Below are 25769 nucleotides of genomic sequence, written 5' to 3' on the forward strand. Positions count from 1 at the left end.
AGAGGGTCGGCCCTTGGACTAACGGGTCCTGGGTTTGATTCTGGTCAAGGGCAGGTACCTCTGTTACAGGCTGGAGCCCCAGCCTTGGTTGGGGCACATTCGGGAGGCAACCAATCCATGTGTCTTTCTCACATCGATGTTCCTCTCTCTTGGTCTCTCCCCCTCCCTTCCACTCTAAAAATCAATGGAAAAATATCCTGGGGTGAGGATTAACAAAACAAAAAGATAATGAGATGATAATTTCATTCTACTTACATTTATTGTTGCCAACCTATCTCCCCTCACCCCCCTCATATTTACACTAATCCCTTCCCGCCACAAGCTAGCTTTACCAAAGTTCCTGGTAGTGGGTCCAGAAATGTGTCCATTAAGCCAGCAGTCCTAGATGTAGCAGGCACTGTTTGTCCCTGAGCCAGTTTGGCCCTGGGGAAGGGTTACTCGAATTCAGAGCACAGATTCGGTACTGGGGTCAAGGGAGGCCCCCCACCAATAGATACTATCCCTCCCCTTCGGGAGCTCAGGGCACATCAAAACCTTTAACAAGCAAAGTGGGGTAATGGATTCCCCAATGTCAAGTTTGTGCTTTCCTGGCTTGTAAGGACCCACACAAGAAGCCAAGTCAGGGCCTGCAACTACATCTGGCTTCTGAGGGACCATTTTATCTTTGGAAGCCAGGTCTGGCCATCTGCCATCACCCTTGAGAGAAGTGTCATTGGAGGGGGCCAGGAGTGGAAAGGGAGAGTGCACACTCTATAAGGTATGGGCATTGTTTTAAGCTGGAGTAAGTTGCAGAGTGGCCTGAGTTATGTGGGGAGGTATAGAATTGATGAGCAGGAGCAGGCATTTCATTTGGGAGCCTGAGGTCTCCCAGCCTCCTTCGTAAGCCCCACTGGTATCTTGGGCCACAGGTAACAGGAGAGCAGACATTTAATGTCACAGAATGTCTGAGTTGGCAAAGCCTTCAGCGTCTATCCATTCTAATGCCAGCCAGTCCTAGACCCAAATTGGGGAAGGCATTTGATTTGAGTCACCTAGTGATTTAGTGGCTAAACCTCTCAGGAAGTTAAGGAGAAGGAAAGTAGGAAAGGTACATGTTGCTCTCTTCAAACCTTATTGGGGACAATCTGGATTTCCCCGTGATCAATTAGAATCCTTTTAAATGGTCAACTTCCTTAGGGTCCTGAGACAGACATGAAATACTTGGTCCCTTTTCAGAAACAGTGCCACAGGGAAAGGTGCTGTGGGAGTGAGGAGGATTTGGAGGCCTTCTTGCTGAGGGACGAGTGAGGTGATCCCTCGGTGCCCCACTTGCCGTAGCCGTGGCCAGAGTGGGCTGTACTGTCAGTAGCTGGTGGAGAGAGGGGGCCAGGCAGGTGTGGTGTGTCCTCAGCGGCTCCTTATCCACTCCAGCCAAGCCTTCAGGCCCTGGCCAGCTGCTGCGGCCCTTGGTGCTACAGCGGGGAGGGGAGGGGAGCAGGGCCAGACTAGGCACCAGTCCTCTGACAGTCCTCTAGCCCGGGCCACCTCTGGAGGCCGGGCCCATCCCTGTTGAATGTGCTGCTCGGGCCCAGCCTTGGCCCGCCACCACCTGCGCTCAAGGTGCCCCGGCCAGGGAGAGGCCCTGCAGCTGCTCCTCAGTGCCTGCCAGCTCTGCCTCATCGCGTCCGCTCTCTGAGCCCTCGAAGCAGCCTGAGTCACGTGGGATGTCCCCCTTGGGGTCTGACAGGGTGTGCACTGCAGGTTCCTGGCTGCTTTCGGCACCTTCTTCTGCCTCCTCGCTGCCGGCTGCCAGGAACAAGGGTGGGAGATGGAATATGGGGCCTTGGGCCTTGGAAGGGAGTGGGTCAGAAGCCCCAGGGAGCCCTGTGTGGGAATAGGGGCTCTGGGGGTAGGGACACTGTAGGCAGTCTCTCCCTCTGGGCACCTGTCACCATCTCTGCCCTTCTTGTAGTTTCCAGGCTCAAGAACTTAAACTTCTTGCCCTAACCGGTTTGGCTCAGTGGATAGAGCGTCGGCCTGGGGACTGAAGGGTCCTGGGTTCGATTCCGGTCAAGGGCATGTACCTGGGTTGCAGGCTCATCCCCAGTAGGGGGCGTGCAGGAGGCAGCTGGTCGATGCTTCTCTCTCATCGATGTTTCTAACTCTCTATCCCAATGATGGGCAACCTTTTGAGCTTGGTGTGTCAAACTTCACCAAAAAACTGAGCATAACTTGGGTAGTGTGTCACTTTGAAGAAAAAACATTATTTCGAAAATGTTTCATCCTCATGAGCAGCAAATGTTTCATCCTCGGCATGCGGCCACCTCAGCGGCCGCGTGTCATCAGAAATAGCTACGCGTGTCAGTGCTGACACGCGTGTCATAGGTTTGCCATCACTGTTCTATTCCTCTCCCTTCCTCTCTGTAAAAAAATCAATAAAATATATTTTTTAAAAAAAGAACCTAAACTTCTCAGCACTGAGCCAGGAGCCCCGAAACCTGCCTCTGTCATTGCCCAGCTTTGAGGCCTTGAGTACTTGCTTTACCTTCTCTGGCCTTAAGTCTCCCTTGGGATCCCAAAGGGAGTGGGGCCTGATCATCCCTAAAACCCCTTGTCCCCGCAAACTTTGCCTGAGACTGCGATTAAAGTGTGAAAAGGGACCCAGCCGGCATGGCTCCGTAGTTGAGCATCGACCTATGAACCAGGAGGTCTTGGTTTGATTCCAGGTCAGGGCACATGCCCAGGTTGCAGGCTCCATCCCCAGTGTTGGGCATGCAGGAGGCAGCCAATCAATGAGTCTCTCTCATCATTGATGTTTCTGTCTCTCTCTCTTCTTTCTCCCTTCCTCTCTGAAATCAATAAAAATATTAAAAAAAATAAAAAACAAGACATAAAATAAGTGTGGAAAGTGCCTTCCTACCCACTGCACAGGGCCCCGGGGCAGAGGCCTCCCCTCCCTGGACCGCCAGTGGCACCCCACCCAGCCCCGAAGCCTACTCACTGTCATAGTCCAGCAGCAGCTCAGCCGCAGTGAGCAGCTTGGCCCGATGCTGTGGGTCTGTGATGTTCAGCTCATTGAGGTGTGTTTCTCGCAGCTCTTTGAAGTCCTCCAGTGTCTGGTAGCCATTGAGCAGCAGGGTGGACGTGTGCTCCTGTGGGCAGAGGCAGGCCACCAGCTAGGCAGTTTACAAACCCCCCAATCCTTCCCTCCCCACTTAGCTGATGTGCCCTGGCCACCATCCCTGGGATAAGGGCCAGTCCCTTGATTCTAGCCACTAATGCAGGCCCAAGGTCAGACCTCCAGGCCAATGCGCTCCAGCAGCTCATGCAGAGTTTTGGGCTTGGGCCTCTTGCCCTTGCTCTGTCGACGGCTGGGGCGGGCAGGCCCCACAGCCTCCTCAGGCAGCACATCCACGTAGATGAACTTGAAAGAGCCCAGCCTGCCATTGAGCAAGCCCAGCCATGTGCCCACAGGCGGCTTTTCAATGATCTGGATCACATCACCTTTCTGTGGGAGAAGAACAGAGTGGATTAAGAGAGAGGCCTGGGCGGTCCCACAGCTTCTGCTGACATTGTCCTACCCTGACTCAGTCCAGCCCCCCTCTATGCATTCAGCCTGGGGCCTGGAAGCCAATCTTACCTGTAGTTTCAGTGAGTCGTGGTCATAGGGGCTGGGAGTGAAGTCGGTGTGAACTCGGGCCCTGCCACAGAAGGGCCCTGTGTACTGGGGGGCAGGTGGCTCCTCTCCAAAGCTGCTAGAGCCTGGGCTGGGACTGCAGAACTCACTGCCTGCAAGATATGGGGCAGGGAGGAGAGTCACCTTTGTCCCAGGACAGCTGGGGCCTCGCTCAGCAGGTGCCTTGCAGGGAGTCTGTCTAGAAGTCCCAGGGCTACACAGTGGAGGAAAAAGCTAGGTGCTGGTTAGTCTCACATTGTGGCAGGGATTCTGGCCCATCTCCTGGGCCACCCTGCAGGAGCACAGCTTCACTTCTGAGGCTTTAGACATGAGAACAGCTGACCACAGGAGAAATGGCTCAGAGTCCAAAAAAACAGGCAAATTGGGAGGCCTCTAGAGACCAATTGGGCCAACACCCCACTGAACAGATGAGGAAAACTGAGGCCAGACAGGCCAAGTGACCTGCCCATCTCATCTTATAATTGGCAGCACTGGGTCTATTATGCTCTAGGTCTCCTGATTCCCATTCTAGTGCTCCTTCCACCCAGGAAGCCACACCCTTCATTAATATTTAACTTTCTTTACTTAATAAAACGCAGTGTCCAGTTACCTGGAAACTCAGATGGGGTCTTTCTCTCAGGGAAGAGCAGGATGAAGCTTATTTTAAATGGCTTTCAGTGCAGGGGAGGGGGGATAGGTCAGGCAGGTCTGGGGAACTAGAGAAAGAATAGGTAACTTGGAACTAGCCTGAGGGGTGGGAAAGGCAGTGCCAGAGGTCTCAGTCGCTCTTTTAGGCAAGGCTGTCAGAATCTCCTGCCTAGCCCCATGGACATCTAGAAGATGCCAAGTGGTGCCCTAAGTTCAGCAATCCAAGGTCTGGGGTCCAAGAGGCTGAATCTTCACAGCTGGAGGCTCTATACCCCCACACCAGCCTGGAATGACAGAGGCCCAGGCAGCTGGAACCTGTAGCTCTGCTTAGAAGGGTGGAAGTGGGCTGGTTCAAGAGGGCCAGGGAGCCCTAGCCGGTTTGGCTCAATGGGTAGAGCGTCGACCTGCAGACTGAAGGGTCTCAGGTTCGATTCCAGTCAAGAGCACGTGCCCAGGTTGCAGGCTCAATCCCAGTGCGGGGTGTGCAGGAGGCAGCCCATCAATGACTCTCTCTTATCATCATTGATGCTTTCATCTCTCTCTCCTTCTCCCTTCCTCTCTGAAATCAATAAAAATGTATTTTAAAAAAAAGAAGGCAAGGGGGCTTTCCTCTGCCCTTGAGCCCTCCAAGGCTAGGGGACAGCAAACTGAGTTCTTATAGGGCAGAACTGAGTTCAAGACTGGGTCACCCTGAGCAAGTCATTTAACCTCCCTGAGACTCAGTTTTCACATCAATAAAGTGGGGATAATAATAGTACTGGCCCCATGAAGTTGTAAAGATTTAACATGAAGAGGGTTGGGAAAGTTCCCAGCAGGTAAGCCATAAAGGTTCATTTCTCTTAGCCCCTCCCAGACAATGATGGGCACTGCCCTAACCCAGTCTTTTTTTCCAGACTCCCCGCACCTCCCCTACTTACCAGTGGATGTCTGGCGGCTGAGTGCTGGCAGCTCACGCTCCTCTTGCTCAGAAAATGACAGTGCCATCTTCTCAGGGCCAGGACTGTCCAGGCTGCAGTCTGGAGATGTTGGGGAGGCTGAGCCCTCCTCCAGAGTGTCTGCCTGCAGGGGAAGGGTGACAGGAAGCCCTGAGCAGTCTCTGTTGGGGTGCACTGGGGCAGCCCAGGTGCAGAGGAAATAGGCTTGGGCTTGACGGAGAACTGGGCCCTGGCTGGAGCCCCAGCTTACAGGAGGCATGGCACTCTCAGAGCTCTAGCTTCCTCTTTTGTAAGGTGGGAATGAAAAGTCCTTGCCCTGCCCATCCCACAGAATGAGGCCCTGTGAATATACTCTGTCCATTTAAAGTGCCATTGTAGCCCTAGCTGGTTTGGCTCAGTGGATAGAGCCATTGCACATACAGAGAAGGCTGGTGCCAGAGCTTGGACTCCGAGCTGTCGCTGGGGCATAGTCACGCAGACAGTAGTGCTGAAGAGTTACTACCTTCGACTGTGCTCCCCTGTGCCAAGCACAGCTGTCATTTCATTCAATCCTCACTTGAGGATAAGTACTTGATTGCCCCAAGTTTTCAGATAAGAAGTAATAGAGGAACATTCCCAAGGCCAGGCCCCAGGCCCCATTCAAGTCTGCCTGACTCCAAAGCACCCGCCCCCCCGCCCCCCCCCCGCCCAGCACCATACCTTAATGAAGAGGGAACTCCTCCTTTATGTGTAAAGATCATCAATCCCTGTGTTGTTAATACGCCCCACCATGGCCAATATACAGTAGTGCTGAAGAGTCACTACTTTTGACTACTACAGTGAAGTCACTGACCAAGCAGTGCATCATCATAGGCTATTTCCTCCACACAGAGACTATAGATGCAAAAAACTTCAGGGGCATAGAGAACAATGAAAGGCAGTCCAAGAATTAGGAAGGGATCAGTTTTGAGCATTGACTGTAGTCCCTTTGTTTTTAATATCATTTATTTAATTCTTAGTTTATATCATTTAATTTTCAATAATGTTATGTTCCATGCAAAATTCCTGAAAATTTGGCCAGCTGCTTTTCTGAGCTGGTATAAGCCAGTACTAGTTGACTCCAGAACATGCCAGAATCACTGTGTGACTTCAGCTGCTTGGCTGTGATTGCCCTACAGATGTCTGTCATACCCTCCCTCCTTGGGCCAAAGCCAGCCTTCTCAAATTTTCTCTCATAGGGGCCCCTCTTTGAATCAAGCCTTCCCAATCCCAGAGGCCCACTTTCCTCAGGTTTGCCTCCTCAGGAAGCTCCTGTTACTCCAACTTTCATCCCTCATTAGACCCTAATTCTATTCCCTCTGGACCATGGTGCCTTGTCCATGGCTGAGTGAGCTCCCCTCCCACGTAACCTTCCTTCTCATATTTAATGGAGCCTTCAGACATGGTATCTGAGCAGTGGCTGTCAAGGTAGCCATGCTTACACCTTGTCAGAGTGGGACCTGTCCCCACCCCTCCCCTGGATCCCATGCCTCACCATCTCCTCTGACAGGGCCTTCACCATCATCTTGCCCATCTTCCTGTTCATGGTTCGGGAAATCACGGCCCTCCACTTCTTCCCCAGCTTTTTGCCACTTTTCCCAGCATCCTCTGGGGTAGGGACACCTGAGTCATCTTCTGGAATCTGTGACAACAAGAAGTCCAAGAACCCTGATGACTGCCTGTGTCCAGGACTTAGGGATAGAAGGAGGCCTTTGGGCCCCAGCAGAGGATGGAGGGGTGGGAATGGGAAGTTCCTGTCCCCTTACCTTTTAGTTCCAGTCCTGTCCTCAGCCCTATTAATGGGTAATTAATTTGATAATTAATTTGTAACTGAAAAGGATTCAGGTGAGTTCTTGGGGCCCAGGATTTTGGTGGGTGGGAGAGGTGAACCTTCTGTATTTAAGCAGACTTTGTCTCAACAATCCTAAAATCTCCTCTTTCTCAGACAAGTATCACATGATCTCACCCATATGTGGAATCTAATGGACAAAATAAACTGATGAACAAAACAGATCTAGAGACATAGAGGCATGGAACAGACTGTTGAATCTCAGAGGGAAGGCAGGGGTGGGTGGGTGGGAAGAGATCAACCAAAGAACTTGTATGCATATATGCGTAACCCATGGACACAGACAGTAGGGTGGTGGAGGCCTGGGGTGTGTGTGGGGCAGGGGCAGGAGTAGACTAGAAAGGGTGGATGGGGGGAAAAGGGGACATATGTAATACGTTCAACAATAAAGATTTAATTTGTAAAAATCTTCTCTTTCCCCTCCTCCCTCCCTTTCTCCCTTCCAGCCACTCCCTTGCCCAGGGCCTGCAGCCAGCCTCCCCACTCCCAGGAAGCTCTGAAACTCACATTATCATCCAGATTAAATTCCTTCTCGCTCACCACTGGGGAGCTGGGTTTGGATTTGGCAAAATCTTTGAAACTGCTGGAGCGCTGCAGTGAGAGCTGGAAGAAGCAGAGGTGTTGCAATCAGTGGTGCTAAAATGGCTATAAGGAGCTGTTCCCATTCTTAACACACATACACACACCCCAGGGCTGGACAGAGCCACATGTGCCCTGAGGTCCCAGGGCTATTGAGGTAAAACACCAAGATGACCTTGGAGATAACTGGCTTCATCCAGTTTAACAGCAGAAAATGGCCTCTAATACCTCCCCCAGAGCAAGCTCCTGACGTCAAGAGGCTGTTATGCCTCAGATGAAGGCCACATTTCCACAGTACCTGAAGTTTGGTCCCCAGAACCCTGACATGAAAGACTAAATGAGTCAAAGACATATTTTCTACTAGACATACCTCGGCAAGAACAATAGCGTCGCCTTTATGTAACAAAGCAAACCCTCCCAAACCCCACAGCCTGGACTCTGGGCTCTGGGCAGGCTCCAAGCATGGTCTGCTGTCATAGTGACAGCAGTAAGCACATTAGGGCCCCCACCCTGGTGAATCTGTCCTGAGAAGAGTAAAACACTCCCCCCAGGAGTCCGTAAGACCTGACATTAGGTTTTCTGGAAAAGCACATTAGAAGGCATCGGAGCCCTAGCCGGGTTGGCTCAGTATATAGAGCGCTGGCCTGTGAACCAAAGGGTCCTGGGTTCGATTTTGGTCAAGGCAGGTACCTTGGTTGCAGGCTCCTCAGGCCCCGGTTGGGGCGAGTGCAGGAGGCAACCAATCGATGTATTTCTCTCACATTGATATTTCTCTCTCTTTCCTTCTCTCTTCCACTCTCCCTAAAAGATCAATGGAAAAATATCCTCTAGTGAGGATTAACAACAACAACAACAACAAAAGAAGCCATCAGAGAAGGTACCCACAGATTTGAGACACAAATGACTGGCAGTCATTGAGTAAAAGAAAGCTGCCATTTTCTTTCTTCACCTCAGCTTTTAACCTGAGCCACCAATGTGATGACATGACTACTGTTGACAGGTGCTGGGCTTTGGACTTTTCAGCCTGACCTATTGTTTGTGCTGATGAGACAGTTTTCAGGAAATGAGCTTTCTTAACTGTGTATGTGTGCACATGCCAAGATGGCCGCAGGAACCAGGGCCAGACAGGTAATGAGGGCAGGCTTTCAACACAAGAAGCCTGAATCAAGATCAACAGTCGAGATACACACAGGAACCAGGGTTCACAGATGGCCAGACAGATAGAGCGGGATAGACTGCAGACACCGGAGATAAGGGCTTGTGGAACCAAAGTTCCAAACCTGCACAAAGCTGCAAGTTTCACATCCTCTTTCCTAAGAAGGGGGTTCCAGTGACAACCTCTTAGGGCAGGGGCAATGTCACCTGCCCCCCGACACACACACACAACTGACCCCAGTTCCTGGGGATTGCAGTGGAGCACTTCTGTTCTCTTGGTGGGTCTTGACCCTAGGCGAGTGAGCAATCATGGTCAGGGGCCACACTGTCCTAGAGGTTGCAACAAGCTAGCAGACCAGAAATTGGGTCAGCAGTCAGGCCAAGTAACTAGCTACTGGAACCACGAGGGCCTCCTGGGTGGGGCACCTGCAGCCTCCATCAGGAAGCCTCTTCCATGCTATGTTGGGGAGCCAGAAAAGGGGTCCACGAGTGGGGAAGGGCAAGCATGACTGTGGGGTGGCTGCTCTGGTTCCCATGTATCCCTTCTACCCTCCTTCGTTGTTTTTCCCCACCCGCTATTCTTTCCTCTTTTTCTCCTTCTCTCTGCTCTCTGTTGATTTCCTCCTCTTGTATTGCTAGGATGCAGCTGCCCCGATGACTTCCTCCTCTTACTGCCTGGAAAAGAGGGAACAGAGAGAGGGTGGGCAACAGACTGGGCTTCTATTTATAGGTCAATGGGGCCTATCGTGACCTTCTCTCCATCACCTCTTGGCCTGGTCTGCAGACCAGGAGGCTGAGAGTCGCCCCAGAAGCCCCAGGGACTGGCAAGCTTGGAAAGCAAGCAGGAGGGCAGGCATGGGGCCAGAAGTGAGCTTTGTTGGGGCAGAGTAAACTCATTGCCAGGCCTTCCTCTAATCGCAGTTCTTTCCTTTTCCTGTCATTAATCTGCAGTCTGGGGGCTGGGAAGGGGGCCTTTGGCTCCTGGGACCTTGTTTCAGGGCCCCTCCAGCCCAGCCTTAGCTAAAAGCGGAGGAAACTGTGAGGGTGGTGCTAGGACTTGGGTGCTGCTGGTGGATCCTTAGCCCAGGAACATGGAAAGGGCTGTACAGTTCTTCAGGTAACTAAGGGTGGGGGCCGACCAGAGTGGCCAGTCTTCAATCTTAGGGGCAGATATCCTGAATGCCTTGGGGTGTCTCTGAAGTGACCCAGGTATGAATTGAAATACTTGAGCCTCTGTATTTTATGCTTGTCCTCCATTTGAGGGGAGGTCTTCCTGGGGGTCCTGTCCAGGGGGGTGGTAGAACCAAGCATTATTTTTCATGTTTAAGGGTAATTCGTGGACCTCTTAGAAATAAGTATTTATCTGGTGTCAGGTGTCACTTGCTAAGTTCAACTTTGGGATGTGTGATCTTCAGCGAGTTCTTTAACCTCCCTGACCCCCAGTCTCTTCACTTGGTGTCAGCAGGCAACGGTTCACATCTTGGGTCTGACACTGACCAGCTGTGTAAAGCTGGGTGAGTTCCTCACATCTCTGGGCTTCTGTCTCCTCATGGGTAAGATGAAGACAAGAGCACCTACCTCACTGTGTTGCTGTGAGGATGAAGGGAGTGAATGCCTGACACAGCCACCCCTCAGCAAATGTCCAAATGTCTGTGTATGGCTTAGTTTTTCCTCTGACCCACCTCCAGGCTCTCATCAGGCATTTCCTACCTGGAACACTCCATCCTTCACTCTTTCAACTGAAGTTTCTCCCTTCCTTCAAAATCCAATTTAACTGGAAACAACCCACAGGCTCATCAACTGTAGAATGGATACATGAGCCTGGCTGGCGAAGCTCAATGGTTGACCTATGAACCAGGGGGTCACAGTTCAATTCCCAGTCAGGGCACATGCCCAGGTTGTGGGCTCGATCCCTAGTGTGGGGTGTGCAAGAGGCAGCTTATCAATGATTCTCTCTCATCTTTGGTGTTTCTATCTTTCTCTCCCTCTCCCTTCCTATCTGAAATCAATAAAAAGTATATTTGAAAAAAATTTTAAAAAGAAAAAAGAATGGATACATGAGTAGTGGCAGTCACACGAGGCACTAGGACATAGCAATGAGCTTAGTACAGCTCTCCCCAACAACATGGATGACTCTCAGATACACGTTTGAGCAGAAGGGTCCGGCCACCAGAGTATACTATATGGTTCCTCATATAGAAAATTCAATGCCTGCCAAAACTTATCTATGTTATTGGAAGTCAGGCTAGTGGCTACCCTTGGAGAAAGAGGGCATGTAGTGACTGGCAGAGGCATGATGGAAGCTGCTGGAGTGTTGCAAGTGTTCTGTTTCTTTTAAAATATATATATATTTTATTGAGTTTTTACAGAGAGGAAGAGAGAGAGATAGAGAGCTAGAAACATCAATGAGAGAGAAACATCGATCAGCTGCCTCCTGCACACCTCCCACTGGGGATGTGGCCGCAACCCAGGTACATGCCCTTGACCGGAATCGAACCTGGGACCCTTCAGTCCACAGGCCAACACTCTGTCCACTGAGCCAAACCGGTTAGAGTAAGTGTTCTGTTTCTTGATCTGGGTGCTGCTTCCATGGGGATGTTCATTATGGAAATTCATTGAGTGGTACACTTATGATTTATGCACTTATTTGTGCAAATATCATAAATAGATTTTTCAAATCCAGTTTTAAAGGCACTTTCCCATGCAGGAAGCCCTCCCTGATCACCCTCTCAGGACCTCACAGCGCCATCTTCTTCCCTTGCCTCCTAAGCAAGCTTGGCTTTCCCCACCTAGGTATCTCCACAACTATGCTTTCAGTTTATTCTTGTACCAGTCACATACCTAGCACCCTCTGAGCTCTAGGCACCAGGCCATGTGTGCATGGGAATCCAGTAACCAGGGGTTAAATACCTCCCCTCTGCCTGGCATCCTGTTAAGTGCTTCATGTGTACCAGCTCATTCCAACCTCACCACAGCCCTGTTTTACATACCCACTTCCTAGCTCAGGAGACTGAGACTCAGAGAAACAAAGTACACTAGACAGTTACACATCTGGCAGAATAAAGAGCAGGGGTTCGAACCCATGTCTATGACTCTGGAAGACTGCATGTTGCTGCACTCAGAGCTCACAAAGTCACACACACACACACACACACACACACACACACACACACACGAAATGAATTTAGTGCAGTGGCGACTTCAGGTGGCATTTGAAGGGAGCAACAGGGAGAGAAGGTGGGAGTATGGAGGAGGAAGGGCTCAGGAGGGTTTCATAGAGGAGGAGGCAGATTTGAGCTGGGCCATGTAGGGGAGCCAGGATTTTTCCAGGAGTTGCTGGAAAAGGTTTAAACAATTGTGAGAATTAGAAACATTCCAGTGTGATGATGGAATGGTGGGTATGCCAGTGCACATGATGGGAGGTAGAGCAGAAAAGGCTATGGAAAACCCTTGCCAGCTATGCCAAGGAACTTGAGCATTAGCCTGTGGGCAATGAGGAGCCACTGAAAATACAAAATGCATGCTGGTAGGCATGTCTTGCTAGAGGTGTTTCATAGGAAGGAAGTCAGGGGGATGTAGTGTGCTGGGATTGGGAGAGAGAGGAGCAGGGAGAGACTGGAAGGAGGGAACACGTAGACACTATAATTCCTCTCCATTTCCCTTGGTAGGAGGTTTGGGGTCTGGTGGAAAGTAGGGGTGTGATCCCAGGACAAACCTCAGTCCACTTCCTACACCCTAACAGATGATAGGGAATGGAGAGAGAGAGAGAGAGAGAGAGAGAGAGAGAGAGAGAGAGAGAGATCTCAATAGAGGCAAAAATCTGCCAAGGAGCATGTCCCCACCCCCACTCAGGGGCCTCCTCAATCCATGATGACCAATAGGTGCCACATCCTGACCCCACCATCCTAGAGGGCCTGCTCTTGCCTCTGCTGCCTGGAAAGTCCCTCAATCAATAGTCATCTGGATCTTCCCTGCCAAGTTCTCTTAATGATGGGTTCAGTCTTTCATTCTCATTACATTTTTCTAGTGCTTTTGAAATCAGTAGGGGTTAAGAGAGTAGAAGGAGAAAGGGTTAACATTCTGGAGACTGAAAAATCTTGGTTTGGATTTCTGCTTTGTAGCTTACTAACTGGGTGACCTTGGGTAAGTCTCTGAGTCTTGGCCTAAAATAGGAATAAAGACAATATCTGCCCCTAACTCACAAGGTTGTCATAAGAAGCCAAGGAGCTAAGAGATGGGTGGAGGGCACAGCATAGTGCTTGGTACCTGATCCTGATGAGCTCTCACTCAGTGCTGGCTCTTGATGCTATTAAATCTTGTTTTCTCCACTTCAGGGCTTCTTCTTTGCTGTGTGCTCCCCACCCCCACCCATGCTGACAGGATGCAACACCTCATATGCACATGCACATGCACACACTTGACAAAGCATTCTCACATTTATTGTCCCAGGTGATCCATGTAACTTCCTGAGGTGGACAGATCAGGAGCCATCCCCCTTTTCAGAGATGAGGAAACTGAGGCCCAAAGAAAGTCAATGAACTGTCCAAGGTCCTACAGCTAGAACTTGGTAGGATTCCAACTCTGTTTTCCTGTCCCCTGCACAGCACTTTCTCAATTTGGCAGGCCCAGGAGGAGAAGCAAGGGCAGGAGAGAGAGGTCTTGCTTGTTTTTGTGCTTTTTCCTCCACCATGACACTTTACCCTCCTAGGGGAAGGGACTTTCTCAAGGTCACAGTGCTAGAGCCAGCCACTGCTTCCAGGCCCAGGGAAGATACTGTCTTCACCTTCTGGAAGCATACATTGGCTTTTCTAAGGGTACTTCCAAGGTTTGAGGCTTGGAGAGTGGCATTGAAGGCTGGCTCAGGCTGTGGCTAGGAGTGGCTTTGCCTGGACCACCTTCCCCTAGAGGACCACATGGGACTTGCTTCTCCTGGGAAAAGCCTGAAGAAAATTCCAGAGGCCCAGTGGCCAAACACAGAATTGGGATAATGGAAGTGAGGAAAGAAGATGGGAAATCTGGCTTCTGTGTGCGCCTTGCACCTCTGCCTGAGGTAGTGCAGGGTCCTAGTGTTAAAGTATCAGCTCTTTCTCAGATTCTTTGCTGCAGCTCAGCTACCCTGTGGTTTGGGGCCCAGCAGTGTCTAGTGCAGTCTCGGCTTCCCATCCCCATTAGGCAAAGAGCAAGGGGAAGCAGACCGCTCGCCGAAGAGAGACAGTCAATGGCAAGTCTGTTAGGTCCAGTGCTGTGCAGGGCTTGAACAGGCAGGTGACAGAGCCTGTGGGAAAACTCATAAATCTCATTCCACCTCCCCCACCCCACACACACACCTCCACTGCAACCTTACAGAAGCAACTGGGGTGAGGAGAGTATAAACGGAAATGGCAGCCACCCCAGGAGCTGAGATGGGGCAGGATGTACACACCAGTGACCTGAAGCTCAGTCTTGGGCTAGGAGGTGCTCTCCTGACCAGGGGGCTCCCCCATAGGGCACCTGGGCTGAGCTCCGGGGAAAACAGAGGGACTGGAGGCCCTGGACCTAGGCCTGTGGCTAGGCCTGGACCTCTTGGACCTGGTTCAGGCCTGCTTTGGGATTGTTTTAGGATTCCACTGGATATGTGGGATGTACTTGCTGATTGTCTGGGAAAATCCTACAATCAAATCAAAGAATTAAGTCTAGAAATCCTCAAATCCAACTAGAGAAGCTTAGATCTGGCAGAGTCTTCAAGGGATCTTCCAGATCGGCTTTAGCTCTAGGAATATGAATACCTCAGTTGTCCATGGCAGCTGCTTTTATTCCTGGCCTCTAAAATCTCTCCTTCAGATTGTTCCTCCTCAACCCTCACTCCTACTCCCCATCTCACCAGCTTCATTTTTCATTCTTAACAAATAATTTCTCCCCAGTGGGCCAGGGGAGCTTCCACAGAACTGAACCAAGTGAACAGAATCTGGCTATAGCCAAAGAGTGGGGTCCTAGGAGCATCATGGCTCAAGTGGGGTGGCCCAGCAGGACCCTTTGATTGAGATGGCTCTTGAGAGGCCATGCTCACACAGAAACGGTGGCAGGACCAGTGTAGGGGAGAGACAAGTACAGTCTTTGAATTCAACTTGAGAATTGCATTTTGTGATTCTCAAATTCTAGTCTAGGATTCTAGCCCTTAATATTAAGGTCTCTATCCCATCATTGTAGGATTAAATTCTATAACTCTAGACTTCTAAGAGTCTATTCTGTAACTCCATATCTCTGGAATTCTGGAAGTCTCTTTTAGTACTTCTGTTATTCTAGTAACCTCTGGGCCTCTGTCCCATTGCTCTTGGGAGCCCTTGCCTACAGAATCAAGGTATGGCCTTTGGTCCTCCCACTTCTATGAGTCGAAGGGCTGTATTATGAGAGCAGAGGGAAGGAAGAAGTGAGTTCCCAGAGGTGCTCCTCACCTTTTTCTTCTGAGTGGACTCCTTCTCACTGGCGTTAGATGGCTTGCGGCGCAACATGGTCTTCTGACCTGCTGACACTCCTTCCCTACTCTCCTAGGTGTCGAGATGTGGTGGCCTCTTGCTCAGCCTCACCAACACTGTCCAGGGAGCACAACATGAACCGAACCTCGGGCTGCCACTCCGACTGCTGCAGTAGCTGAGTAGCTGCTTGGGGGTGAGGGCCATGGACACCCGGCGGCAGCAGCATACAGGAAACCTACCACGTGACCTGCTCTTACAGCAATCGCAGCCCCTGTCGGCCCCTAGGGAGGAAGGAAGTCCTAGCTTCAGTCTCTAGAGATTCTGATGCAGACGGCTCTTGGGTTGAACAAGCAGAGAAAAGTCCCTACCCTGCCATCTCATGTCAATCATCACCAGTCCTTCTGCTCCATCCCCCCAGAGGTGGCCAATCAACATGACATTATATGACTTACTCAGGCCTCTTATCTCTTTGACCAGAATCCAGAAACCAGACTTTGGACCATCTCTTTGCCTGTTGGGCCAATGCTCCTGGTCATCTTGCATCACAGTCATCACTTCTATCACTACCACTACTATTGCCCCTACAACCATCATCCCTGTAGTCATCCTCACTGCTGTCAGAACCACCTAAAGCCATCATCACTATAGCAATCACCCCTGCAGTCAACACCCTCAGCCATCACCCATACAGTCATCATCATTGCCGCTTTCACCATTCTAATCCTCCTCCTCACAACTATCACCTTTACAGACATTACAGTCAGTATCCCCACAACATTCTTAAAACCATCATCTCTACAGCCATCACTCCTACAACAATCACCTCTGCAAGTCATCCCTACAACTGCATGCATCAGCATGGCTACAGCCATCATTGCTAAAACTACCCTATAGTCAACACCCCTCAGCCATATTCCTCTATCTGCCTCATCACTGCCACTATGACCTGCACAGCCATCATCCTCACAGCCATTACCCCCACAAACACTATTGCTACAGCCAGTCACCCCCACTGATGCCATCACCCTTACAATCATCACTCTTAGAGTTATCAACTCTACAGCCTTTACCTCTCAGTTACCACCCTTTGCCTACAGTCATCCTCACCAGAGCTGTCACACCTTAGAGTAAAAACCCTCTGGCCATCACCTATATATTTATCACCACAAAAGCCATCACCATGAAAAAGAAAAGCATTTGCAGGTAACTCCACACCACCAGCAAATATCCCATGCTCAACAAGCATTCTTCAATACTGTTTGGAAGGATTTTTTTTTCTGTTTTTGAGCATTTAACTATGTGTGTGTGCGTGCTTGTGCTTAAAAAAAGTCATACTGCACAGAAAGCAGATCAGTGGCTAGGGGGTAGGGATAGGAAGGACTTTTGTGGGGTGATGAATATGTTCGCTATGTTGGTTGTGGTGATGGCTTCATGCGTATACACATGTCACAACTCAAATCATACACTTTCAAAATGTGCAGTTTGCTTGGCTGGTGTGGCTCTGTGGTTGAGCATTAATCTATGAACCAGGAGGTCACAGTTAGATTCCCAATCAGGGCACATACCTGGGTTGTGGGCTCAATCTTCAGTGTGGGCATGCAGGAGGTAGCTGATCAATGCTTCTCTCTTATCATTAATGCTTCTCTCTCTCTTTCTTTCTCTCTGAAAGCAATAAAAATATATTTTTAAAAATGTGAGTTTATTGTAGGTCAATTATACCTAAGAAAACTTTTAATATATTTTATTTTGTTTTTATTATTTACTTATTAATATTTAAAAAATTTAAAGTCATACTTCATAAACTGTGTTGGTATCTGCTTGTGACACTGAACATAGTATCATTAAGATTTTCTCACACTATGAAATGTTTTTCAACTACATTGTTATTTCACTGGGCTCTTACTGATGAACTTAGGTTGGCTTAATATACAAATATTTTTACTCTTCATTGCACATCTTTAAGGTAAATATTCACAATCACAATTTCCCCCTTAGGATAGATTGCCAGAAGGGGAATCCTGAAGTAAAAGGTATACATCTTTTTTTTTTTCTTTTTTTTTTTTAATGAAAGGTATACACTGAGTGGCCAGATTATTATGATCTCTGAATGCATAATAATCTGGCCACTCAGGATATATATATATATATATATATATATATATATATATATGCCTAAGTGACCATTGCAACCAAATGAACAACTGAACAGGCTGTGTGGGGTGACCAGGCCGGCAGGGGGGTTAGTGAGGGACGACCAAACGACCTAGCAGCAGGTTGCGTGGGGCGACCAGGCCGGCAGGGGGGGCAGTTGGGGGCAACCAGGCCAGCAGGGGGGGGGGCAGTTGGGGGCAATCAGGCTGGCAGGCAGAGGCAGTTAGTGGTGATCAGGCTGGCAAGGGGGCAGTTAGGGGCAACCAGGTCGGCAGGGGGGCAGTGAGGGGCATCAGGCCAGCAGGCAGGTGAGTGGTTAGGAGCCAGTGGTCCAGGATTGTGAGAGGGATCAGGCCTGAATCGGCAGTCGGACTTCCCCCGAGGGCTCCTGGATTGGAGAGGGTGCAGGCTGGGCTGAGGGGACCGTCCCCACCCCATGCATGAATTTCACGCACCGGGCCTCTAGTATATATATATATATATATATATTAGAGGCCTGGTATATATATATATATATGTATATATACATATATATATATATATATATATATATATTAGAGGCCTGGTGCATGAATTTGTGCATGGGTGGGGTCCGGCCAGCCTGGCCAGGGGGAGGGGACATGGGCGGTTGGCTGGCCTGCCTGCTGGTCGAACTCCTGGTCGAGGGGACAATTTTCATATTAGCCTTTCATTATATAGGATATATACTGAGTGGCCAGATTATTATGTGTTCAGAGATCATAATAATCTGGGCACTCAGTGTACATCTTTTTAAAGCTCTGCATTGTAGCACTTGTGAAATCCCTAGCTGGCCCTCCGTTTTTCCCAAGATGTTCTCGTGACTTCCTCCCTCCTACCCTCTAGCCTGCCCCATGCCCTCCGTCCATCTATAGGTTGGGGTGAACTCAGGAAAGACTAAGTCCTCCCCAAGCTGAAACCACACTTCATTGGCTCAGCCTGCCAGGCAGACACATGAAAAGATAGGCTTGCTTCCCTGGGGGCCTGCGCTTTCCAGCCTGAAAGCCCCTCGCTGTCTGCCTGGGCCTGTCTGCTGGGCCCAGCTTGTAAACTGCTGAGGTTGCACTGTGTGGGAAGGAGCCCTGACAATGATGTAGGGGACCCATTGGGCCTCTGGTGCCTGGGGGTGGTGCGATCGGGGCCCAGAGCACAGCCTCATGGGGTGCTGGGTGAGGGCCGGGGCTGCAGGGGCTGCAAGGCCTGCGGAGGGGGGGAGGGCGGGGCGGGCACGGGGGCTGGGAGCCAGGAGTGGCCAGGCAGGGAGCCACTCGCTCGCAGAACCTTCCGTGTCTCTGGCCCGCGCACAGGATGTGCCCACTTCCTGTTTGCTCAGCCCAGGCAGCTTGCTGAGCTCACACTCTAACCGCAGTCTTCAAAGGCAGCCACCTAACCAGGCAGCCTGGGAAAAGGCAGTCGGGGGCGGGTGTGTGAGAGGACCTCGGAGAAGAGCACAGAGAGAAGTTCAGCCTTCAGTGTTTTTGTTTGTTTTTTTATATATCTTTATTGATTTCAGAGAGGAAGGGAGAGGGAGAGAGAGATAGAAACATCAATGTTGAGAGAGAATCATTGATCAGCTGCCTCCTGCACCTCCCATGTGCCCTTGACCAGAATTGAACTGGGACCCTTCAGTCCGCAGGCCAACACTCTATCCACTGAGCCAAACCAGTCAGGGCCAGCCTTCAGTGTTTTCAGTCCCGCCCTCCATTGCTTTTTTAGATCTGTCTCTACTGGCCCAAAGACCCCCTTCTGGGAGTCCAGGGCTCCTCAACTTTTCTCTTCCAGCAGACTGTTCTGGCCTGAGTCCCATTAGGTTAAGCCCCAGCTGGCTAATGGGTCTTAAACAATTTTAAAACAGGTTTTCCTTCTGGGCAACACATTTGCATTTGATAGGTTGCATACTAGGTACACAGAGCCCTCAGCTAAAGAAATGATGCGGGTCAGTAGTTTACTGAACAAGGCCAACTCAAAGTTGATAATGGGCTGGCAGACCTAACTTTGGGCAGAGGCTGTGCTAAGGCACCTTGAGGAGATGTGATAGAAACAGCTGTCAAGATCCTTTGCACCTGGGAGTTTGATCCTAGGTGAGGCAGCAAGCTTACATTTGCCCAGCACTTGTTCTTTGCCAAGCACTACATTAATCCTGACAGAACCCCCCTGAGCTAAGTAGTCATTCCTCAGTATGGGGAGGGGGAGGAATTGGTTCCAGGACCCTCCGCAGATACCAAAATTCAAGGATGCTCAAATCCCTTAGTGAGCTCTCCATATCCATGGGTTCAAGCATCCATGGATACAGAGGGATGACTGTAGTTTAAATTGGGATTATTATTGCAAAGATGTGACCAGTATAAATGTGGGGCAAGAGAACCTTAATTTAGCACCAGTATTGTAGTGTGTGTGTGTGTGTGTGTGTGTGTGTGTGTGTGTGTGTGTGTGTGTGTTGAGGGATGGTCCACTGATAGTGAGAGCCATCTGAACCCTCAAAGGGGGACACAGAGTTGCCAGACACAGGGTCTTCATAGGCTACATTCATATAGAGCAGGACCCCACCTGCATCCCCCAAGAGATCCCAATTTTGCAGAAGATTATGGGTACAGTGCTGATTTGAGAGAGTAAGAGTTTGGATAGCGAGGGGTACGTATATTTGGAAAATTTTCCCAAATGATTATTTTTAAAAAAATCCTAACCTGAGGATTTTTCCAGTGATTTTTTTTCTTTTAGAGAGTGGAAGGAACTGGGGAGAAGGAGAGAGAGAGAGAGAGGAGAGAGAGAAACTGATGTGAAAGAGAAACATCAATTGGTTGCCTCCCACACGCACCTTGACTGGGGGTGGGGATTGATCCTGCAACCCAGGTATGTGCCCTTGGCCGGAAATCGAACCTATGATCCTCCAGTGTGCAGGCTGATGCTCTAACCACTGAACACGCCGGTCAGGGCCTCAAATTATTCTTATTCTCACCTCTCTCTCTCTCTCTCTCTCTCTCTCTCTCTCTCACACACACACACACACACACACACACACACACACACACAGTGGACTCTACTACAACCCTATAAGGCAGGCACCATTGTTAGCCCCATTTTCCAGGGGGACGCTGAGGCTCAGAGGGACTCAGCAAACTGCAAGACACAGGAAGTGGTGGAAGCAGAGTTTAAACATAGGATTGGTCTTGGTCTACAGCCCATGCTACCAACAGCTAGTCTCAAGTGTTTCTAATGCAGAGTTACACAAAAAAGAGGTGAGGTGAGAGAATTGACACATTGGTCAAGTACCAGACTAGGTGCCACAGGGCCACATTGAAGTAGGCCCAGAGGGGAGTAAAGAGGATGGGGTGGGCATCTGGAAATCACATCATATGCAAAATAGCTGGATAGATTAGGGCTGATTAAGTAGGGTGACCTGTAGGGGAGGCTTTGTCAACCTGGGGAGTACTTAACACCAGTAGTATTTGGCCTAGAGGATTGAGTAGAAAAGCAAGTTGACTTCAAACAGCTGACGTGTAGGGAATGTGTTCTGTGTGGCCAGGAATGATGGGGAACAGATAAATGGAAGACTGCATTCTTTCCAAAGAAGACATTTTCAATATTAAAATAGTGCCACCTGCCCCGTTGGGTGTGGCTCGGTGGTTGAGTGTCGATCCAAGAACCTAGAGGTCACTGGTTCGATTCCCAGTCAGGGCACATGCTGGGGTTGCAGGCTTGATCCCTCAGTAGGGGGCATGCAGGAGGCAGCCAATCAATGATTCTTTCTCATCATTGATGTTCCCATCTCTCTCTCCCTCTCCCTTCCTCTGTCTCTAAAAATCAATAAAAACGTATTTTAAAAAAATGATACCACCTGAACCCTGGTAAATAGTAATCTTCCCATCTCTAGAAATGCTCAGAAGCCACATAGCTCCTTGAAAACACCTGGACATTTCCAAGGTGAAGTCCACTTGGTAGCTCAACCTGTTAGCAGATTTCATGGTGATAATCTTAGGCAGGAAGTGCGAGAAGAGCAAAAGTGCAGATGGGAGAAGGAGGGCAGAGGAGAGTCGGGTAAGAAACGTCCATTCCTCATGCACACAAACAGTACACACAGAACTTGCAGCTCTGGGGACACTGGGGAGCCCCTGGGAGCAGGGGCTGATGGGAGGGAGAGACAGTCATCTCTGAATAAGTTCTTGGTTTAAAAACAAGAAAACACCTGCAGGCAGCTGTGGCGGTTACTATCAGAAGAGGAGGATGGGTTTTAGGGCTCAGAGGAAAACTCACTGGAGGCCCTTTCTATGGGAGACTGGGAGGGATTGGGCTGCTCTGTCTAGGCCTCTATACCAAGGTTACAGTGACAAAGGCTGCTGAGCAGCCTCTAGGGGACACTTTTCTAAGGCTCTAACAAAGAGAAGGAGCAGGAGAAGACCTGGCAGAAATGGAGTCAGGTAGAATGCCATTCAAATCTTAGTACATCACATACTGGCTATATGATCTTGGGCAATGAGCTCTAGTGAAGACATTAACAGTGATCATGTGAGCCTTGCTTGGGGAGGGGGAACGTGTGTGTGTGTGTGTGTGTGTGTGTGTGTGTGTGTGTGTGTGTGTGTAAGTAACCAGAGTTACCCAGATGACCTGTATAGAGAGCACTCTCAGCCCAGTTCCCATCTCATGGAAGGTGCTTGGTACCCAGTAGGTGACTCTATATCAGTTTACTCCAGACTCAACCCAGTGTTTCTTCTCCTGCCTCGGCACTTGTTTCTATATCCCATCTGGGGCCCATCTGAATCACTGCTCCATGATTCTGTGGCTCATATCCTTGTATCTCCACCTTGTCAAGGGCAGGGTCCCTCAGGCCAAGCTATTCACAGGAGGTGTAACAAGTAAGAGGACCTAGAACTACTTATGTGGGACTGCAGGGAGGGAAATGAGCTTTTCAGCTTCAGGGCCTTGCCATGGACCACTGGGGCTTTCTCAACTACCCATTTTACTCTACTTGCTCAGTTCCTGTTTCACAAAGAAACAAGGAAGTGAAAAGATGGGTGGCCCCAGGGCAAGGGTTGGCTGGCTGGGCGGGGTTGGGGAGCACCGCCCACTCCCAGCTGAGACAGCCTTGGAGGGCCGGGATGGATAAACAGGGAGGAAACAGTTGCTATTAAATCTTTCATATATATATTTTTTGGCACCAAGAGTGCCCAACCACTGATTTGAGGAAGTGACCAGTGAGTTGGTAAAATGCACTGCTGACTTGGTTTAGCTGGGTGAAGATTAGCCAGTGCCATGCACCACCCCCCCCCCCGCCCCGCCCTTGCACAGTCCCAATCCATGAAGATCTGGAGCCAGCTGGCTGGCGAGTGAGTGAGGACTGACTCAGTTAATTTTTATTTATTTTTTGTTAATATGTTTTTTATTGATTTTTTTAGAGAGAGAGGAATGGGGAGGGAGAGATAGAAACATCAATGATGAGAGAGAATCATCAATCGGCTGCCTCCTGCATGCCCCACACTGGAGATTGAGCCCGTGACCTGGGCATGTGCCCTGACTGGGAATCGAATCATGACCTTCTGGTTCATAGCTCAACGCTCAAACACTGAGCCACACCAGCCGGGCTATTTTTAAAATGAACAATTCAAAATCTGTGCATCTATCTATCTATCTATCTATCATCGTACCCATGCACTTTCCTATTCCAAAAAGGATTTAAAGCATCAAGAAATGTATCTCAATGCCATCATAACCACTGTTGTCACAGATATGTGACCTCACACAACTCTCCTTGGGTCCTAATTTTCTCATCAGAGGCAGTAAAGAAGGGACAAGCATCCACTGAAAGCCAGGAAGGAGCCAGCACAAAGCTGAGTCAGGACACTGGGGGTTAGTCTTAGCTCTGGCCCCAATGGGTAGTGTGACCTTGAGCAAGTCCCATTCTATTTCTGGGCTGCTGTTGACAATTACCCATTTGTACAGTGAAGAGATTGAACCCACTTTTTGTTTGTTTGTTTGCTTGGTCATAGAGCTGCTAGTCAGGACTGGCTATCGAGTTTGTGGAGCCAGGTGCAAAATAAAAATGTGGGGCCCCTTGTTCAAAAATTATTAAAAACTTCAAGATGGTGGCAGCAGAGTATTAAATCCAGTGCAGGGTCTTGTGCTTACTGCACTACTGCACAGGGGGATGGCCCATGAAGCTGGCCTGGCGACTACTTCCAATACAATATGATAGGAAGCGTATATGGGCTGCCTTTGGCTGGAGCTCTTTCTGTGGCAGCCCTGGTGACATTTCTGAGGAAGCCCAGGCTCTAAGGAGCAGAGCTGGAACAACACAAATTAGATAATTGCTCAAAAGCCTGTCTAGTTTTTAATTTGGGTCCCAGCCCTGACCCGTGTGCTCAGTGGATAGAGTGTTGGCCTGAGCACCAAAGGGTCATGGGTATGATTCCCGGTAGGGCAGGTTCCATCCCTGGCATGTGCGGACAGGCAGCCAGTTGATGTGTCTCTCATATCAATGTCTCTCTCACTCACTCTTTCTCTCTCTCTCTCTCTCTCTCTCTCTCTCTCTCTCTCTCTCTCTCTCTCCCTCTCTTTCCCTCCCTCCCTTCCTCCTTTCCACTTTCTCTAAAAATATAAAAAATCAATCCTTGGGTGAGGATTAACAAATAAATAAGTAAATACATACATACATAAATACATAAATAAAATTTGGGTCCCAAACCTTTTCCGTACCTAGCTCCAAAGGTGAGGCAAGAGTTGAAGTCATACTGGACAAATAATAGCATTATCATCGCTTCCTGGCTTATAGGGTCCTGTCGCATTCAGATTTTATGGGCTTTTCACTGTAACCTCCTGAGGCAGGTGGTACATGTTGTTTATAGGAGGGATAGCTGAAGACCACAAAGGTGAAGGGACTTACTCAAGGTCACATAGCCATCACAGCTCTTAGGAAAAGAATCCTAACTCTTAGGAAAAGGGGCTTTTCCCCATGGCCTGCTCCACAGTGGCAATCAGGGGCAATGAGGGGTTTGGTAAGCCCATCCTCTAGCATAAAGACAAAGAAAGGACCAAAGCCCAAAGGGCATTTATTTATTTATTTTTAAAATATTTTTTTAAAATTAATTTCAGAAAGGAAGGGAGAGCGAGAGAGATAGAGAGATAGAAACATCAATGATGAGAGAGAATCATTGATTGGCTGCCTCCTGCACACCCCACACTGGGGATGGAGCTGGCAACCCAGGCATGTACTCTGACTAGGAATCGAACCCTGACCTCCTGGTTCATAGGTAGATGCTCAACCACTGAGCCACGCCGGCAGGGCAAAAGGGCATTTATTTATCTTCAGTTCATAAGAATGGATGTGTCAAGTGCCTGTGTTTATGTTAGCCTTGCTGTGTGGACTCTGAATGTTTCCCTGTCTAAACCAGAGTGTAAGCCTTAAAGCAGGATGGTAAGTGTGCCTGGAGGGACACTGGAAGGGAGGATCTAGGGTGGAAGCAGCCCCCTCTGCAGCTATGCTTCTGGGGTGGGGCTTCCCAATCCCAAGATTGTGGGTTGGAGGGGGTAGTTAAGTAACAGGGAGAAGATGAGGTGGAACCCCAGGTCTTGCACTGAAGAGAGGAACAGAGGACCGTGTAAGCCACCTTGCACTGAAAGGCCTGCTAGTGGGGCTTGGTCAGACACCCAGGACCCTCCTGCTACCTGGAGCCTGCCAGAACCCCAGGAGCAAGGGTCAGGGGCCAAAGGTAAAGGCCTGGGCGGGTAGGTACTGGGGAAGCAGGATAGTGTGGGGAACAGTGGTTGGGTCTGAGTCCCAGTTCACCAGCTGTTTGATCCTGGTTGAGCCTGTTTTCTCATCTGTGAAATGGTGTGAGCCATATTCCTCGCCCTTTTCTGAGAGTTGTAGAGTCATCTGACTGGTTTGAATCCTGCTTTTTTCATTTCCTGGATGAGTGACATTGAGTGAGTTGGTTAATCTCTATGAGCCCCTCATAAAATGGGGACAAGAAAAGAACCTTCTCATAGGTCATGGGAATTAAGTGAGAAAATGCAATAGTGTACCCTTAAACACTTATTATGAAGGTAGATCTCACATTTAGTGTTCCTACCACAGTAAAATAAAAACAATTTTTTAAGAATGCATGTAAAGCACAGATCCTGGTACATACTAAGCACTCCATAGATGGTAGCACTGATGACAACGGTATTGGTGGAACTTGTAATTTTATTATTAGTAGTCTTTGTGGGGTGAACATGTGAAGGAACAAATGACTCAGCCAATAGAGGCCCACTGTTGGGTGCTAGAGGCCTCAGTGAGGCTGGCTCAGGGCTGGGGTCCTTGAATGCAAGCATCG

At 49.5% G+C, this 25769-nt stretch overlaps 1 protein-coding gene across 1 annotated transcript; it reads right to left on the bottom strand.

Annotated features, from left to right (window-relative positions):
• Nucleotides 1-53: 53 nt before the first annotated feature.
• Nucleotides 54-15493, bottom strand: SASH3 (SAM and SH3 domain containing 3). The gene is made up of 8 exons (XM_008153901.3): nucleotides 15271-15493; nucleotides 7613-7708; nucleotides 6752-6898; nucleotides 5221-5362; nucleotides 3620-3768; nucleotides 3278-3487; nucleotides 2981-3131; nucleotides 54-1785 (listed from the first exon to the last, which is right to left on the bottom strand). Exons 1-8 carry the CDS (start codon nucleotides 15325-15327, stop codon nucleotides 1595-1597), a joined length of 1143 nt encoding a protein of 380 aa, XP_008152123.1. The 5' UTR covers nucleotides 15328-15493; the 3' UTR covers nucleotides 54-1594.
• Between the last annotated feature and the right edge of the window lie 10276 nt (nucleotides 15494-25769).

This window comes from Eptesicus fuscus, chromosome 1, assembly GCF_027574615.1.
Source record: "Eptesicus fuscus isolate TK198812 chromosome 1, DD_ASM_mEF_20220401, whole genome shotgun sequence".
Lineage (NCBI taxonomy): Eukaryota > Metazoa > Chordata > Mammalia > Chiroptera > Vespertilionidae > Eptesicus > Eptesicus fuscus.